Genomic DNA, 16,518 nt, shown 5'->3' on the forward strand with positions numbered 1-16,518 from the left:
TTGAAATTTTTTTTGAGGAAGTACCTACCAAACAACCGACACACAATAAAAGCTGACACTGCCAGCATATTGCCCGCAGATAAACTTGAAAGTGACTGCGAACAAGTCAATGTAAATACCAATTCAACAGAGCCAATACAAACTTTGGTATGCAAGTCTCATATGTATCAAGTCCACATGCACTCAATGGGAAACTCCCTTTCCATCCAACGTAAATTATAAGGCTGGGTAAGTTGCTTTAATTGGTTTTTCTATAACGGAATCATGGAAAACATTCTAACAAAATGGAAAAACCCGAACATTATTCTTGGGACTCAATATATACAGTTGAACAACTCCTTAGGCGCCTAAGAACTTATATTGTATCAGCTAGGTAAACTCCAGTGAAGGGGTCTTTGTTCAGAAAGGAAAACGAAAACAGTATTACTATAGTAAAGAATACATTGATGCTTTGACTAGAACAGAAATTCAGTATCAGAAACTTCAAGGACTTTGTGGAAACCAATTGGGTTCACACCTGGGCGGAAAGCGTTTCCTTCAATATACCTGTGCAAAATTTCATCTATTAGTACATTTTTTACATACCAATGGATACACGTTAGTTGCCTGCCTGTTGTGAGTGAAGACCAAAACTCACAAGCCAAACCGGGGGGGGGGGGGGGGGGCGGGCGGTTAGAAAGACTTTACATTTCTTTGATGAAAGGGTGCTTATAGAAAGCATCAGGAATTCGCCCAGTTAATTGATTGTGATCCAAGTATCTGCAGGGAAGGGGAAAAAAACAAAGCTTGAGAAACGTTGAAGGAATCTGGAAGATAAACTAACACGAGCATGAACAAACGAAGCCAGGGACTTTTTTCAAAGTTTGTCATATTTTTCAAGACCTTATGCCAATTTTCCAATCAAAGAAAGGAAGAACGGGGAAGAGGAGGTATGAATTATGATGAGAGCTGCTAAATTCATGAATTAAGGACGTATGAATTAAGATACGTTCAGAATAAGAAACATAAAACATTGGTCAGAGATGTCTATGCACAATACAAACTTAGCACAATGCATGAAACAACTTAAAGAAAAAGTGAATCAACTTAACTTTTGTGTCACTAAAACATGCTAAAATAGATTTTCCGAAAAAGAAGCTGTAACCGTTGAACTGATGGGGAACCTATACTACTACGATGCTACAGGGAAAATGATAGTGATGAAAATCTGAAGCACTTATTTTATAGGGCATAATCAAGTTTACTTCCTTACTGTTTAGCCCTTGTTTACGTGCGATCAGAGTGATAGGAAATGTGTTTTAGGGTGTTTGTCGAATAACACCAGCCACTTTAACTATTGGTTGAAGCAACCAAACTGCCGCCTCAATGTATATTGTTTATTGTTTATTGAGGGATGAAAGTCTCGGGAAGCATATGGGGAAAGTTAAAATTTCTAAAAATAACAGCACCACATCCGTAGAATGGACAAATAAGTTGAGAATAAACATACAAATAGGTTAATCTGGGGATATGAGCAGGTCCAAATGGCACAATTCCAGTCATTTTGTTGTAGGATAGATGCCTGTAACCAACGGCAATCAATTAATGCTTAAGATAGTGGCAACCAACCGAAATCCAGAATTATAACAAGAAGCTCAACACAATTAACTTAAATGAAATCCTTACAGGATTTCCAAATTTGTCAAGTTTGCTAGCTGTGTTGGGATTCCACCAGTAAGGTAGTTATTATTCAGATAACTGCAAGTTAGAATAGAAAAATTGTCAACTTTTACAACTTCAACTGCACGATAATGTTCTTGTAGTTCAAATGCACCAAACAGTATTCACTTTTTTTTTATCCTCAAACAGTATACACTTGTGCAAAAATAATCATCACAGGCTCACTGCCTGGTATACACTTACAGGTTGCGAAGAGATGGAAAGCATCCCTCAATACGTATCAGTTCCCTTATAGTTCCCACCAAATGATTGTTACCAACGTCCCTAGATAGCAAGACGTTATACTGTAGTTTCAATGAGATATAAATGGGTAAGTAAGCAACTAATACACTGACTGTGTCACGTACAAGTGTCGTAGATTTTGTAGAGTGCCCAATTCTGGAGGAATCCGCCCAGTAAAACGATTTTCATGTAGATAGAGATAACGTAGCTCAGGAAGATTAGCTAGCTCTGTGGGGATTTCACCTTTGAAATTATTAAAACTCAGGTACCTGCAGAATTTTCAGATCATCATTGGATCAAGAATTATAGCAAAAAGGAGCTAATAACCCCCAAAAATGAGAAAAACACTCACAGATGTGTTAGACTCTTTAGTTCACCAATCTCGAGAGGAATCACATCTTGCAGTTTGTTCCACCTCAAATTACTGGAAAGGAACGTGAAAAGAAAAATAAGTACACAACAAAAAACTAGAAAGTAAACACATCCATCGATCGAGCAAAAGTTCTCAAAATTAGAGTCATTTTTTTTCTTCTTTCAGGGGTTGGAACTGGGTAGAATGAGAAAATCTAACATCCAGTTGAAAAGTCATATAGGAATTGCTCAACCTTTGGATTGGCTAAACAAACCTCTATCAACATGTTGTTCTCTAGTATCCCAGATAAAAGCATCATTTAAAGTTTAGACAAGCCAGTGCCTGAATTTAGTATTATTCACAAAGGATATATACTAGAGAACCAAACATGAAAGTTAGATCTTTGAATTAACTTTACATATTTGAGGTTTTATCCATTCAACAGGCCTTGAGCAGCTTCTGAATATCAGCCGCTTGTACGAAATGTAATGGGATTCTCAACCTCTGAAACTGAATATTCATAGAGACTAGAGGGACATCTGGAACTCCTCTAGAAGGATTCATCAAGTTGATTTGGCAGCGAGAGGGTCATTTATAGACTGTGGGGCCACCAAATTTGAACTGGGAGAATGGCTGCGCTAGTTGCAAGGGTTTGAGGAGTCAGAGGTCCTGACAGATGGGCAGTTAAGGCTGTTGGGATATCCTTCGTTGCAAAGAGAGCAGCGATAGACTCCCTCTTATGGTTGGCTTGGAGCCTCATGAAGTCCACCCTATGTGACATAAAAAAAGGTCCAAGTATTAAGAGTACGAGATAGACATTTAGTAAGCTCAGAAGTCAGAAGGGGAGAACATCCCTTGCTGGTGTTCTCCTACTGTGTGCTTTGTTCTTCCACCCTTCTTCCCCCATTCTTCAGCACTCTTGGAATATTGCACCTCTCAAATAGACCCTCCTTATGACAACAAAGAGCACTAAAATAGTCAAGCAACTCAAGCCTCCTCTTCAAACACCAAACTAGCAAAAACTAGTAAACGCAGGTCTAGATGTCATTACTTTACTCTCCTAGCACAGCATTGCAATCTTCTTTGGCCTATGTAGTACGTACTAACAACATTGCAGTATGAGAACTCAAAAACATAACAAAACTGAAACAAAATGGTAAAAAAATAGTCGGAAAAATAATGTTGCAACATCATCGCTTCGTCAAGTGTACCAACTTTCATATGAAGGCTTGTCCTTTGCATCTAGTTAGTGTGTTGCACATTACTGATGTTGACTCCATCAAAATGAACTAACACGTATCAATAACAGTAAATAGTAATCAATAAATATAATTCTTTATGCAGTACATAAAATGGTGGAAACCCCCAATATTAATCTACCACGAAGGAGAGAACCATACAGCACTTTAAGGCGCTTCAAACGCCCGATTTGAGGAGGAATAGGTCCAGTCAACTTGTTGTTGTGGAGATCCCTGCCACATGGAAAAGGTAAATTCCAATTACAGACATGACAAGAAAAAACAATTAGAGGTCTAAAACCAAATACGACTCATAAGTTGTTAAGGAGTTCAATCCATTGGATCATATCTAGGAAGCATGGATACTCGGATAGCGATACAGGATATGGATACAGCGATTTGTGACCGTCTCAAACAATAAGATATCAATATGGCTATGAGACGCTGAATTAAAAAGTACTTGAAAATAAGTTTTTAGAATTGTGGTACATATTATCACAAGAAAGGTGAGAAACCGCTAGCATTTTCTGATGCATCCAGTATACAAGTTTCCTTGGTTACTAGTTAACCGTTCAAACCCAATTTTATAGAACACTTGGATTTTACGAATCAGGATATCCGAAAAAACTATCAAAGATGATACTATGTTCATCTCACTGTATCTTTCCGCTCCAAAAAGTGAATAAAATGTTAGCAACAATCTATATTTTGCTTTATTCCTAACAACTTTACTCTAATACTACGCAACAAGTACCACAATTTAAATTTCATAAAAGTTCAGATATGTTACCTAGAGTATTTGGAAAGTATGTGACACTTACAAATGAAAAACAATCTATAGTACCGCGGATACTTTTGCAGTATGTGTCTGAGAGTATCGTAGGAGTATTGGGAACCAATACACAAATGATTGTCATCTAGAAGTATCTGTGCTTCATAGGTTCACATCCTTGCATGTCTATGACACATGAAAACCATTCTAACCTAATACTATCACAACTGACGTGAACATAGAATTCATTTACTATACGTGAAAATCATATAAGGAGAAAATTCCATAATACATCTTTTAAAACAACTGGATCTGGTCATAAACAATTCTCCTGGGTGTGGCACTCCTGAAAGATTCATGTAAACCGATTGAGCATCCAACTTTAAGACCAACAAGATTGAGGAATTAAAGAAAATGTAGAATATAATGCTACATGCGTGACAACTTCTAAAATCAATTTAAATAACGAGCAACACATGGTATGAAGACAAAGAGGGAGAAGTATCTGACAGCCTAGTAAGATCCAACAAATTGGTCACAGCAACAGGGAAAGGCCCCACGATTGACACTGCATAAACTTCCCTGCAAAAAGATAAAATGAGGTCAATTCATATATACGAAGCCTTAACAATTTTTGGGGAGTGTTGACACAGAATTAGGTTATTTGTCCGGAAACATAAAAAATCTAAAAGCATCAAAGAGAATGGAGGTAAAACTCACAATTCTGTAACTACTCTGTAATCGCCCTGAGTTGAACATGTGACTCCAGACCAAGGTGGTAAATCACCATCTCCACAAGGGTCATCTCCAACCCATGAATAGACCACCCTCCATCCCAAAGAAGCCTTAATTTCATTCAACGCTTTGACTACAATCGCAATGGAAACTATCAGTTTAGATTCCAATTACATAAACAAAAGGAACTTTAACTTCGTAGATATATGTTTGTCTATCATCCATATCCAGCAATAAAGATCATATTAAATGGACCATAAGCAAGCTGCAACGAAAAACTTACAAAAAAACATGCTAAGATTCAGGGCTGGAATTACATTAGCACCTTGGGTTTGAAAGAACTTCACATGTATCCCATGCAAATTCAAACATGTATATTGCAGGTTCAGAATCCTTTTCATGGCACGCAACAATGTTATTTCCAACTTAAAGTTCCTGTTATAGCGGTTGTTATTGTGCACATAGCCACATACCTACGTATTCTCTATACTAAAAACCATTCACACAGCCTTTCATTTGGGACTAGTGTAGTCAAATTTACTAATCAGTGGATCAAGAAGTTACTTCCTATGCAATAATCAGTGTTTCTTTCACAGAATTTTGTATTTCTACTGGAACAATTAGAGTTAAGTTCGCTGAAACAACCTTGAAATGGAATCATAGGTTAACTGACAACGTGACACAACTTATTCAAACAATTAATAGGAAGAGGTGAAGGAACATGTGAGGAGAAACAACTTGGCACCACGCAAAATCAAGTTGTTGTCCAGACTCAGCCAGTACCCAAAGAGCCGTTTGTCAATGATTCGTGAATTATGTGGAAATGTAGGAACTCTAATTGGTTAAGAAACAACAAGAAAACAAGGAACTGATCAAAAAAGGTCATTAGCTTGTTCCCAACTAGTACAGACACTTCAAAAACTCAGCAACGCTGCAACAAATTAGTATACCCTCGAAGCCAAAAAAAAATATCCCATCAACTATCAAGTAGTAAGAGATCGAAAGTGCAGTTAAGAAAATGCGGAAATCGGACGCAATGTGCTACTAATAAAGAACAGGGTATTGTGTTTGAATGGATTGGATTGGAAGTAGTTTACCATCTCTTTTGAGGGTTTTGCAGCGAACGACAACGACGTTAAGGAACAGCGGGAGGAGAAGGAAAACAGCGAACGCAGTGGAGGGACGATGATTCTTCGCCATTTCCAGCTGATGATTCAGATCTGAATAGCGAATAGGCTCAATCTTTCAGCAACAGTACGTGGGCTGCTCGTCGGTGACCGCAGTTGCCTTGATTGAGGGAAGACTCCAATGAATGATTGATCCTTAAAAAGAACTGGACGGTCTTGCCCGGGTTCCCGGTTGTGTTCGGGTCGAGCTCTGCTATGGGTACACCGTATAACACTTGTACACCACCTTGTGTGTCGGAGTCGTGAGACTATTTTGAGGTCCCGTAAAATTAATATGAACCGTTTAATTTGTTCAGAAAATGTTTCAAAGGGTCTTTGCAAAAATCAGTTCAGTCGGATATATCAGTAAATATTTGATTCATACATTCCTTTTTTGTCTTAATCGTACGGACCGACAAAATAATGTATCGATCGAGCACTTACCGACATCCAACGAAACTAATTTTTTACCGACATCCTTCAAAAAATATTTTGAATAAATTGAAAGATTCGGAATATTTATGTGTAACCTCAAAATGTATCCCACACAAGATGGTGTACAATTGTTGTACACAAAGTGTTATACCCATAGCAATTTTGTTTCGGATCCTCTTCGGATTCGTTTTAAATAATCTGGACCGTTAATAACTTAATACTACATTTGTTCTCGTCGGGAACATTAAGGACATGAAATTTTATTTTAATCCTTTTACACTATAGCCCTATAAATACTAACTATTTTTTTTTATCAGTAATACTACTACTTGTTCTTGAATTTTTTTCACTACAAAATTTTGTAAACTTTTGTCACTCTCTTAAACCTTTTTAGTACACTTTTGCATGCCTATAAATACTACTGCTATTGAATTTTTAGGTAAGATGTGGTTGAAAATTGAAGAATAATACTACCATCTGCTCCATTTTGATAGGGATCAAAAAATAAAGTACCTCCATTCATAAACTTTTGAAATTTTTCGGCGAAATTTTAAAACTAATCGAGATCTTTAATTTGGTGTGAAGAAACTCAATAAAATACGAACAAAAGTGCTTTATTTTTTGATTCAAAAATTGCACATCTTTCCGTAAGGAGACTGTATCGTTTTGAAACGGAGAGAGTAAATGACATAAACGTAAAATCCAAAAGAAAGGGGTCAATATGTTTATAAATTGTTAAAGATATAAAATGATTTAAAAAAATCAAATTTGTAGAGTCTACCGGAGTTCACACCTAATAATTCACTCTTTATCGCTTTTCAAATTTGTAGAACCGTAGCAAAGTGTAGTTTTGAAGTTATTTGTTGTAAACACTTTTGGAGATGCTCTGAATTGGAAAAATCCTATAGTGCAAGGCCCTACAAGGCGGATCCAGGGATGCTGTAGGGTACCCCACAGAGCTAGCCTTCCATCTCAATAATGGACGGCTCGGATTTTCATCTAAACAATGGACGGATAGGATTTGTAAAAACTCGGATTATATCCAACCATTAATTGTCAAGATCGATGCCCGTGTGAGCTCCACAGGGTACGTTGCATGGCCTTGCACTACAAGATTTCCCAATCCCTGCAAGATACCCTGTAAGGTGCACACGGGCTATCGATCTTAACAATGAATGATTGAGATATAATTTTTAATGTAAATCACTGATTGATAAAAACAACGATTGTGTGCCACCTTACATATGCAATATATGGAGTGCACCACAGCACCCTGAATCCCGATGCTCTAGTGCATAATGTCACCCCATGTGCACACAGACAGTAAGCTACAAAATGGACAAAAAAGAACCCATAACCGGCGGATCAAAAAAAACAACAAACGTATGACTGACGTTTTGGAGCAAATTGCGTTAACGTCACCTCATGTGCCACATAGCAGGGGGTAGGACTTATTCCATGATACTATCACGGCCTTCGTCATCTTTGATTTTTCCCCGCTTGCGTTGGGTCTTAAAATATTTGCGAACGATTTTTAATAAATTTTTTATATTTACCTATCTTAACTCGTTACTCTTAAAAAAGATTCTTAAAATCCAAATCGAACGAAGTATTTCTCAAAACAAGTGAAACAAAAATGTCTTTGAAATCAGTTTGGAAGGAATATACTTCATTTATCCTTAAAAAAAGAAGGAACCCCATCTAATCTAATCAAAGGTATAAAGTCCCCCTCACAAGCAAGCAAGCACTAAAATCATTGCTTACACTTCCATTCTCATTGGCCCCGCCTAAAAATTTAGTACTACCATCCCTCAATTTTTACAGAGTTTTTCGTAAAACTAAGTTTACGGTGCTCAATCTTGTGCGTCTAAAAACATTTTGAACGATTCGGATTTTAAATTCTTTTTTAGAAGAATTTTACCTAAAGTTAGAATTATTAATTGTCAAGACTGACCGTCGAGATCGTGCGCCTCCGTAAATAATTTATTTGCCGAGCCCAGCACAGCCAACCAACCAATAAAACTCCTTGAACAACCCCTCGCCCTCCTCCTCCACCTTCAAAAAACCCACCTTAGATATTATTCTATGTTCCTAATACTACCACCAAAAATGCTCCCTTTTTTCCTCTCTCTCCTCTTCTGTCTCCTCTCTCTCGCCTCCCCAGCCTCCATCTCCGTAACCCCTCAAACCCTCTCCAAATCAAACGACCCCATCACAATCCGCTGGTCCCAAATCACCTCCCCGTCGACCCTCGACTGGCTCGGCATATACTCCCCACCCAACTCCTCCCACGACGACTTCATCGGCTACCTTTTCCTCTCCGCCTCGCCCACCTGGCGATCCGGGTCGGGCTCCCTCACCATCCCCTTGACGAACCTCCGATCCGACTACCAGTTCCGGATCTTCCGATGGTCCGATTCCGAAATCAACCCGAAGCGCCAGGACCACGACCACAACCCCCTGCCCGGGACCAAGCACCTCCTGGCGGCGTCCGGGTCGATCGGGTTCGAGCCGGGTCACGGGCCGGAGCAGGTGCACCTGGCGTACACGGGTTCGGGCGGTGAGATGAGGGTCATGTTTGTGACCCGGGATGGGGAGGAGAGTTTTGTGAGGTATGGGGAGAGAGAAGGTGGGTTGTCCGATTGGAGGAGCGTAGGTACTGTGGTTGGGAGGTATGAGAGAGAGGACATGTGTGATGCGCCGGCGAATGAGAGCGTTGGGTGGAGAGATCCTGGGTTTATTCATGATGGGGTGATGACTGGCTTGAAGAAAGGGAAGAGGTATTATTATCAGGTATTATTCTTGTGAAAACTATGTATCCAACCCAATACCAATTAGCAAGAGAGGCGATGTTTCTACAAACAATTTTGGGCAACAAGTTATGGCATTTTAGCTTGTTGTTCACACTGAGTAACAAGTTTTGCGTCCCAGCTATAACTTATTGGTTAGTGAAGACAAGTTACATTTTTCAACAACTCTTTCTCACCAAACTTACTACCTCCGTCCACTTGGTAATTTTTGAAATTTATGTCAATTTTTTATTACTAATATCTTTCAATTTATAATGTTTTTAATGTTTTTGCGAACTTACTATAATAGAATTAATTGAGATTTATCAACAAAGACCTATATTGCATATTTTTTGAAATCCATATTGAAATAAATAAGTAATAAAAAATGGCGATGGCCAACAAATGCCCACTAAGGGAGTAAAATTTTTCAACAACTTATTGGTTAGTGGAAACATTAGTGGAAACAACTTGACGTTTCTTAACAATTTATTGGTTAGTGGAAATAACTTGACATTTTTCAAGAACAATTGATTCTTGAGTTATTGCCTACCAGAAACACCCCTAAGTGATCTCCCATTCTAATACCCAAGCAATATGGGGCAATTACTCTAAAATCCCCTCACTTGCAGCCGCATTTAGGTTTATCATGTGTGGTGTGGGCTTGATTTAATTTTTGTTATAAAATTTGGGATGGAATGGACCCGCTCTGTTATCATGTGAAAACTTTATATCCAACTAAAAACTAATTGGCACTGGGCGGAGAGGTCACATTCCATATCCAAGCAATGTGGGACAATTATTAATCTGGTCAATTGGTTTGTGAATTATGGCCATACTTGAGTTTGAATTTTGTTCTGTGCTGTTGGAGTAGTATATGACTAATAGGGCTGAAGGGGCCGAGCATTTGGTTCTTCGAGTTTAACTTGAAAACTTAATGAGCTTCGAAATGTGTTCCAGATTAGCTTGTTTTTTAGCTTGTTTTTTTTTTTATCTCGAACGAGCCTTAATTGAGCCAAACATGACCCAATCTCGAGTGGCTTGAATTTTTCATACATCGTAAGCCAAATGAGCCGCCAAGTAGTAACTTGTTCAAGGTTGGTTTGAAAAATTGATGAGCTCAAAAAAATGTCCAAGCTTAATTTAGAGTGTTGCTACAGGGACCGATTGGGGGGACCGAATTCGGACCGACGGCCGCCGGCGGGCCGTCTCCGGCCACCGGACGGCCGATCCGAGCCGTCCAAAAATTTTAAAAAAAAAAACCGAGGGGCCCTACGCGGGAATCAACGTCATCCGAGGTGTGTAGGGTGCTTGATCGGAGCACCCCTTTTCGTGTGTATATGTATATTATACATATACACACGAAAAGGGGTGCTCCGATCAAGCACCCTACACACCTCGGATGACGTTGATTCCCGCGTAGGGCCCCTCGGTTTTTTTTTTTAAAATTTTTGGACGGCTCGGATCGGCCGTCCGGTGGCCGGAGACGGCCCGCCGGCGGCCGTCGGTCCGAATTCGGTCCCCCCACAATCGGTCCCTGTAGCATTTTTGCTTAATTTATGTAACAAACTGGGGTTGGTTTGAAAGATTGATGAGCTCAAAAAATGTCCAAGCTTAATTTGTGATGTAACAAATTGGTCTTGAATGAGCTTTTAACGAAGAAGCACGAACTCAAACTCAAGTAGGTTGGTTCATTTATAATTCCCAACTATGTCAACCATGTGAGGCACAAAACAACTAAGATCAAGCTCAATACATAAAAATCCAAGAAACAGTCTTTGAGTCTTATATGGGGAAGAAATAAACTAACACCCAAAAACTCCTAATAAACAATAATCACTTCTTAGCTTCACCTCTTGACCTCTCAGTAGAGAGGGTACAAGAGTGGGCAAGTAGGCTAGCCCTAGTTGGTTTATTGGTATGTGAATTATGTACATATGTAGGTTTGAATTGTTCAGTGCTGTTGAAGCATATGGATCATTGGTTTCCGTATTAGATATGATGATACCATGGAACCACTCTTTCTTTGTTTTGCAAAAGAAAAGACATCTGGGTTGGTGATCTCTTTCTGTAAATGTTGCTTAGCTGATTTTCCTTATTGATCTTTTGTTGAGTGTGGTAAGTTCAGTTAATTGTTGCTGTCTTTATTCTTTGAGCACCATTAGAAGTTTATCAAATCAAATTAGTAAGTTGGGAAGCTTTTTTTGTCCTTGTACTGATCAAAACAGTTTGCTACAGGTCCCCCCCTCCCCAATGTAGAATCTATGTTTTTAAAAAAGGACAAAAATAGAGAACGGAGGGAGTAGTTTATTGGCCTGGTCTTTTCATGCGGTGCAGTGAAATTTTTGTTTTGATTAATGATGTCAGTGTTTTTCTTCAATATAGTTTAACTAGTAATTGTAGAAATTCACTCCTAGTAAACATTATTTCCGCTTTCTTGCATCCTAATTTCACTGATTCTTGTACACTCCTAATCACATTGTATGTTGATTAAACATGTGATTCTACTGTTTCTCTTTTTAAAGTTGGCGGCCATAATTCCTTTTAATAGCTTTCTCTAATATTTTCTGGTTCAGTTACATGATCTGATTTATTAGGTTGTGTAGTTGCAGAAGATATAGGTGTTAATTCTTAAAAAATAGGTACTTATTTGCAATTTTCAAGCTTAAAAATAATGGGCTTATGAAAATAAATTTTCAATCTTTTTTGCATCATTTAAAGATCTCATTGAGATCTTTCAAACAAGATCCATATTGCATATTTTTAGATTGCAGTAAGCCCATTATTTTTAAGCTTGAAAATTGCAAATAAGTACTTATTTGAAAAGAAGTACTTTTTGAGTTCTTGGAACGGGCCCTAACTCTCTTTTTCATTCTAGTTTTTGGCTTTTGCAGCAGATCATTGCAGCTTTAATTCGGTTGTCATTGTATGCCTTAACAGGGAGTTACAAAATCCTTTTCAGGGTTGTGTTAAGTTTTAATGTTGGAGGTGTTACATGCTTACTGGTTTATGCTGATCAAAATAAGTAAATATGCATAACTACTGGTTATGGAGTTATGTTTTCATCTACATTCTATTGCTTTCTTTTAGTTAGTTAGAATCTACCAATTGTCTCGGTACTTGAAAACAGTGCAAGGACGCGTCTTTTGCTGGATTTGACTATTCATAAAGGGTTACTGTCTTCAGGGCCTGTAGTTCTATTTTTTAAATGTTCACTATTTGGGGATCCTGCTCTTTGGCACTCTACAAATAGTTTAATCTCTACAGAGCTATGTGTTGGCACATAAATTTCAACCAAAGATTAATGAATATTTTGGGCTTGCGAACTAAAAGGCATATAAAGAGCCTAAATGCATGTTGACCCAGCCAATCAAAGAACACATGTTGACCCAGCGAGCCTGCGAATCAAAGAACACATGTTGGCCCAACGAGCCCGTGAATACATGTTGGCCCGACGAGCCCGCGAATCAACAAACACGTGTTGGCCCGACAAGCCTAACGAATATATGAGCCTGCGGAAGAAGTAGCAGGCCGACAAATCAAATATTCGGTTGAACCATGTAGACCCGCATTTCACAGGGCCTACAAACCAAATATGGGTTCACGTAGTCTCAAATTGGTACTTAGAGTCCAAGAAAATACTTCTGTGCAAGCAGAAGAATATTATAAGATAGATGTCATCTGACGCAACCAATATTCAAAATTTGAAGAGGCTGAGAAGATATGATATCATCTATTCTCTGGCAACAACTATTCAAATTCAAATGAATTATTTGGCGGCCAAGCATCTGATGATGAATGAAGTTCCTATAAATATGAGGTCCGTTATCAAAGGAAGGGGACCTCAATCTCAGATCAGACCTAACATCTCTCATCTATCTCTCATCGACCCCAAGATCTCAATCCTCAGATCTCATATTTCATCTCTCAACTCTTCACCATCACACCTCTTTTCCCTCAACGTAGAAAATATACGGAGAGAGAGAAGATATACCCCATTCACGCAAAACCACTACGATCTACAACCATCAAAGCAACCTACTCGCTCACTACCACCTGCAATCTTCAACAAATTTCGAAGACCAGTAAGAGTAAGCATATCAAGCGATAGGTAAAGGGTTCCAATCCCTATAAATGTATCCAGTATTCTCTGTTTTGATGTAAACAAGGGTTTTAAAACCCCAATCATCAATAAAGTTAAATTATTCCAGTCTATTTCCTGTTCTTTATTCTTTATTAATCGGAGGTTTTATTTTTTAAGTATGTAATTAACGATTTGAAATCCAAATCGGAAATAGGAGCCTGCATATAAAAAAAATCAACACTGTTCGCTTGAACAGTGGATATTTGAGATATGGATTTCGAAGCGTGGATAAATTCTACTGTTCAAAATTTATGTCTACACTATGCTTTGAGAGAGCAGAAAGCACGATGCTTTTGTTTGCCTACACTAAATTCTCAGACACAAACCAAATCGATTGTGCCAGTTACCTAATAGTTAGTAACTAGTTCTTATATTCGCTATCTGGATCACACCTCATTGAAGTTTCTTTAGTGTAGGTCGGAAGTGATTCAGGCGGTTGGAGCACCACTTACAGCTTTGTCTCAAAAAATGACGACTCTGATGAGACAATAGCTTTCTTATTTGGAGACATGGGAACCGCTACACCCTACTCGACCTTCCTTCGTACACAAGATGAAAGCATATCTACTCTGAAGTGGATCAGCCGTGACATTGAAGCCCTCGGTGACAAACCAGCCTTTATTTCACACATTGGAGATATCAGCTATGCAAGAGGATACTCATGGTTGTGGGACAACTTTTTCGCTCAGATTGAACCTCTCTCCTCCAAAGTCCCTTACCACGTCTGCATTGGTAATCACGAATATGATTGGCCTCTGCAGCCTTGGAAGCCAGACTGGTCCTACGCTGTGTACGGAAAAGATGGCGGTGGTGAATGTGGTGTGCCCTACAGTCTCAAATTCAATATGCCTGGAAACTCTTCCGAACTCACCCGGACTCGTGCCCCACCCACTCGGAACCTTTACTACTCATTTGATTTGGGTTCAGTGCATTTCGTCTATATATCAACAGAAACAAATTTTTTGCCCGGCAGCAACCAATATGATTTTATAAAGCATGATTTGGAGTCGGTTGATAGAAAAAAGACCCCCTTTGTGGTGGTCCAAGGGCACAGGCCAATGTACACGACGAGCCATGAAAACAGAGATGCCCCCTTTAGGGAAAGATTGCTGAAACACTTGGAACCTTTGTTTGTGAAGAATAAGGTCACACTCGCATTGTGGGGCCATGTCCATAGGTACGAGAGGTTTTGTCCTCTGAATAATTTCACTTGTGGGAGTATGGGTTTGAATGGAGAGAAATGGGAAGCGTTTCCAGTTCATGTAGTGATTGGGATGGCAGGTCAAGACTGGCAACCCATATGGGAACCCAGAGCAGACCACCCGGATGACCCGATTTTCCCACAGGCAAGCCGGTCTTTATACCGAGGGGGTGAGTTTGGGTACACTAGGCTTGTTGCCAATAAGGAGAAACTCACTTTTTCTTATGTGGGGAATCACGATGGGGAGGTACATGATACGGTGGAGATTTTGGCATCGGGACAAGTTCTCAATGGCAATGATGGTGGTTCTACGGCTGGGCATAACATGGTGCAATCTTCGTTTTCATGGTATGTGAAGGGAGCAAGTGTTCTTGTGCTTGGGGCTTTCGTGGGGTATGTTATTGGGTACATCTCGCATGCCAGGAGAGATGGTGTTTCTGGGAAGAGCTGGACTCCTGTGAAGAGTGAGGAAATATGAGCCCCTGGTTTTGCTCACAGCATGTAGAATTTTATTGCACCAAAACCATATAATACATCAATGGGTAAGGCCATCCCTTTCCGAAAAAGAGGACAACCACTCCGGAGGCCTAATCTATAATAGTACTTCAATGGGTAGGTTAGTATATGCTTGGAATGTCTACGGTCATCTGCGCATAAGCCGCTAGGTCTGTTCTGTGAAAAATGCACTCACTATGTCTGGAAACTTTCGAAATTGAGCGGCTGCAAAGGTGGGAGTACTTCGCTACTTTGTAATCGTAACTTACTGTAAGGCTGTGAACTCACAAAGTATCTGTAAATATGCTTGTTTTTGCAGAATAAGTGAACGTATAGTCATAGTGCTGAAGAATGTATTTGTCTGAGATATATATATCATCATTTGCATTTTGTCAGCCATATTCCCCATTCTGCAGCATGAATCTTGTATTCCAATGGGTCACTTTTAAGCAAATTCAATTTGTATCAGAATTTCACAAGTTAGCTTACGTTTGTTATTGGTACTCTAGTTTTACAGGATCCTCCCAAATCTGTGCCTAAATGGCAGATTGTGAACCTGCTCACAATCTCCTGTGATCTAAGCCTTTGGTACTTCACCTCCTTGACTTTTGGAAATTATCAGTTCACCCCGCGTGATCTTTTAGTAAAGTGCTACAGTTAGATTTTCCTTCCGAACTAGCGAGAGGTGTAGTACAGGTGCTTCTTGTGAGAGTTGGAATGATGAAAGAAACTAAATATAGTCAACTGTCTATTACTCCTACTTAAGAAGGCAACACTACGAGTAATCATTTAGTGGCCTGGGCAACGTTATGTGGGATTTCAACACATTTTTTCCACTATATATTTTTATAGAATCTATACATTTAGTACTGAGCCTTGTAATATATAGTTGGTAAGGATGTTGAGGCACACGTGACAGTGACCAAAGGCCACCAAATAACTTTTCCAACTCCCCTTCTTCAACTTCCCCGGAGTAACCATAGAAACTCTAAACCCTGACCAAGGAAGGGCAACTGATGTGGTGCTGAACCAGCAGTCAACCCTGACATGGCAATGAGCTGGATCCGACGTGGCAATGACGTGGCGAAAAGCAGGTTGTTCTCTTCCTCTAGGCGCGCGTGAACAACACGAGTGCATATAAGATCGCATCCGCGCCCGTACGTGCGCTGCCTTGAACTTGCATGTCGCCTAGTCAGACCTCCGTTCGAGGTTGGGTTTCCAACTCTGCGATCGGCTGGCCGTGACAATTC

At 39.5% G+C, this 16,518-nt stretch overlaps 2 protein-coding genes across 2 annotated transcripts; one reads left to right on the top strand and one right to left on the bottom strand.

The window, feature by feature from the left end:
* Window positions 1–233: 233 nt before the first annotated feature.
* Window positions 234–6,351, bottom strand: LOC131310724 (probable leucine-rich repeat receptor-like protein kinase At1g35710). The gene is made up of 11 exons (XM_058337900.1): window positions 6,136–6,351; window positions 5,024–5,171; window positions 4,814–4,885; window positions 3,694–3,765; window positions 2,294–2,365; window positions 2,067–2,210; window positions 1,903–1,983; window positions 1,666–1,737; window positions 1,490–1,561; window positions 688–759; window positions 234–546 (listed from the first exon to the last, which is right to left on the bottom strand). Exons 1-11 carry the CDS (start codon window positions 6,236–6,238, stop codon window positions 456–458), a joined length of 999 nt encoding a protein of 332 aa, XP_058193883.1. The 5' UTR covers window positions 6,239–6,351; the 3' UTR covers window positions 234–455.
* A 2,332-nt stretch (window positions 6,352–8,683) lies between these two features.
* LOC131309938 (probable inactive purple acid phosphatase 2) lies at window positions 8,684–15,663 on the top strand. Its single transcript, XM_058336661.1, has 2 exons — window positions 8,684–9,432; window positions 13,989–15,663. The coding sequence occupies exons 1-2, from the start codon at window positions 8,725–8,727 to the stop codon at window positions 15,249–15,251; spliced, it is 1,971 nt and encodes a 656-aa protein (XP_058192644.1). The 5' UTR covers window positions 8,684–8,724; the 3' UTR covers window positions 15,252–15,663.
* Window positions 15,664–16,518: the final 855 nt, after the last annotated feature.

This window comes from Rhododendron vialii, chromosome 12a, assembly GCF_030253575.1.
Source record: "Rhododendron vialii isolate Sample 1 chromosome 12a, ASM3025357v1".
Lineage (NCBI taxonomy): Eukaryota > Viridiplantae > Streptophyta > Magnoliopsida > Ericales > Ericaceae > Rhododendron > Rhododendron vialii.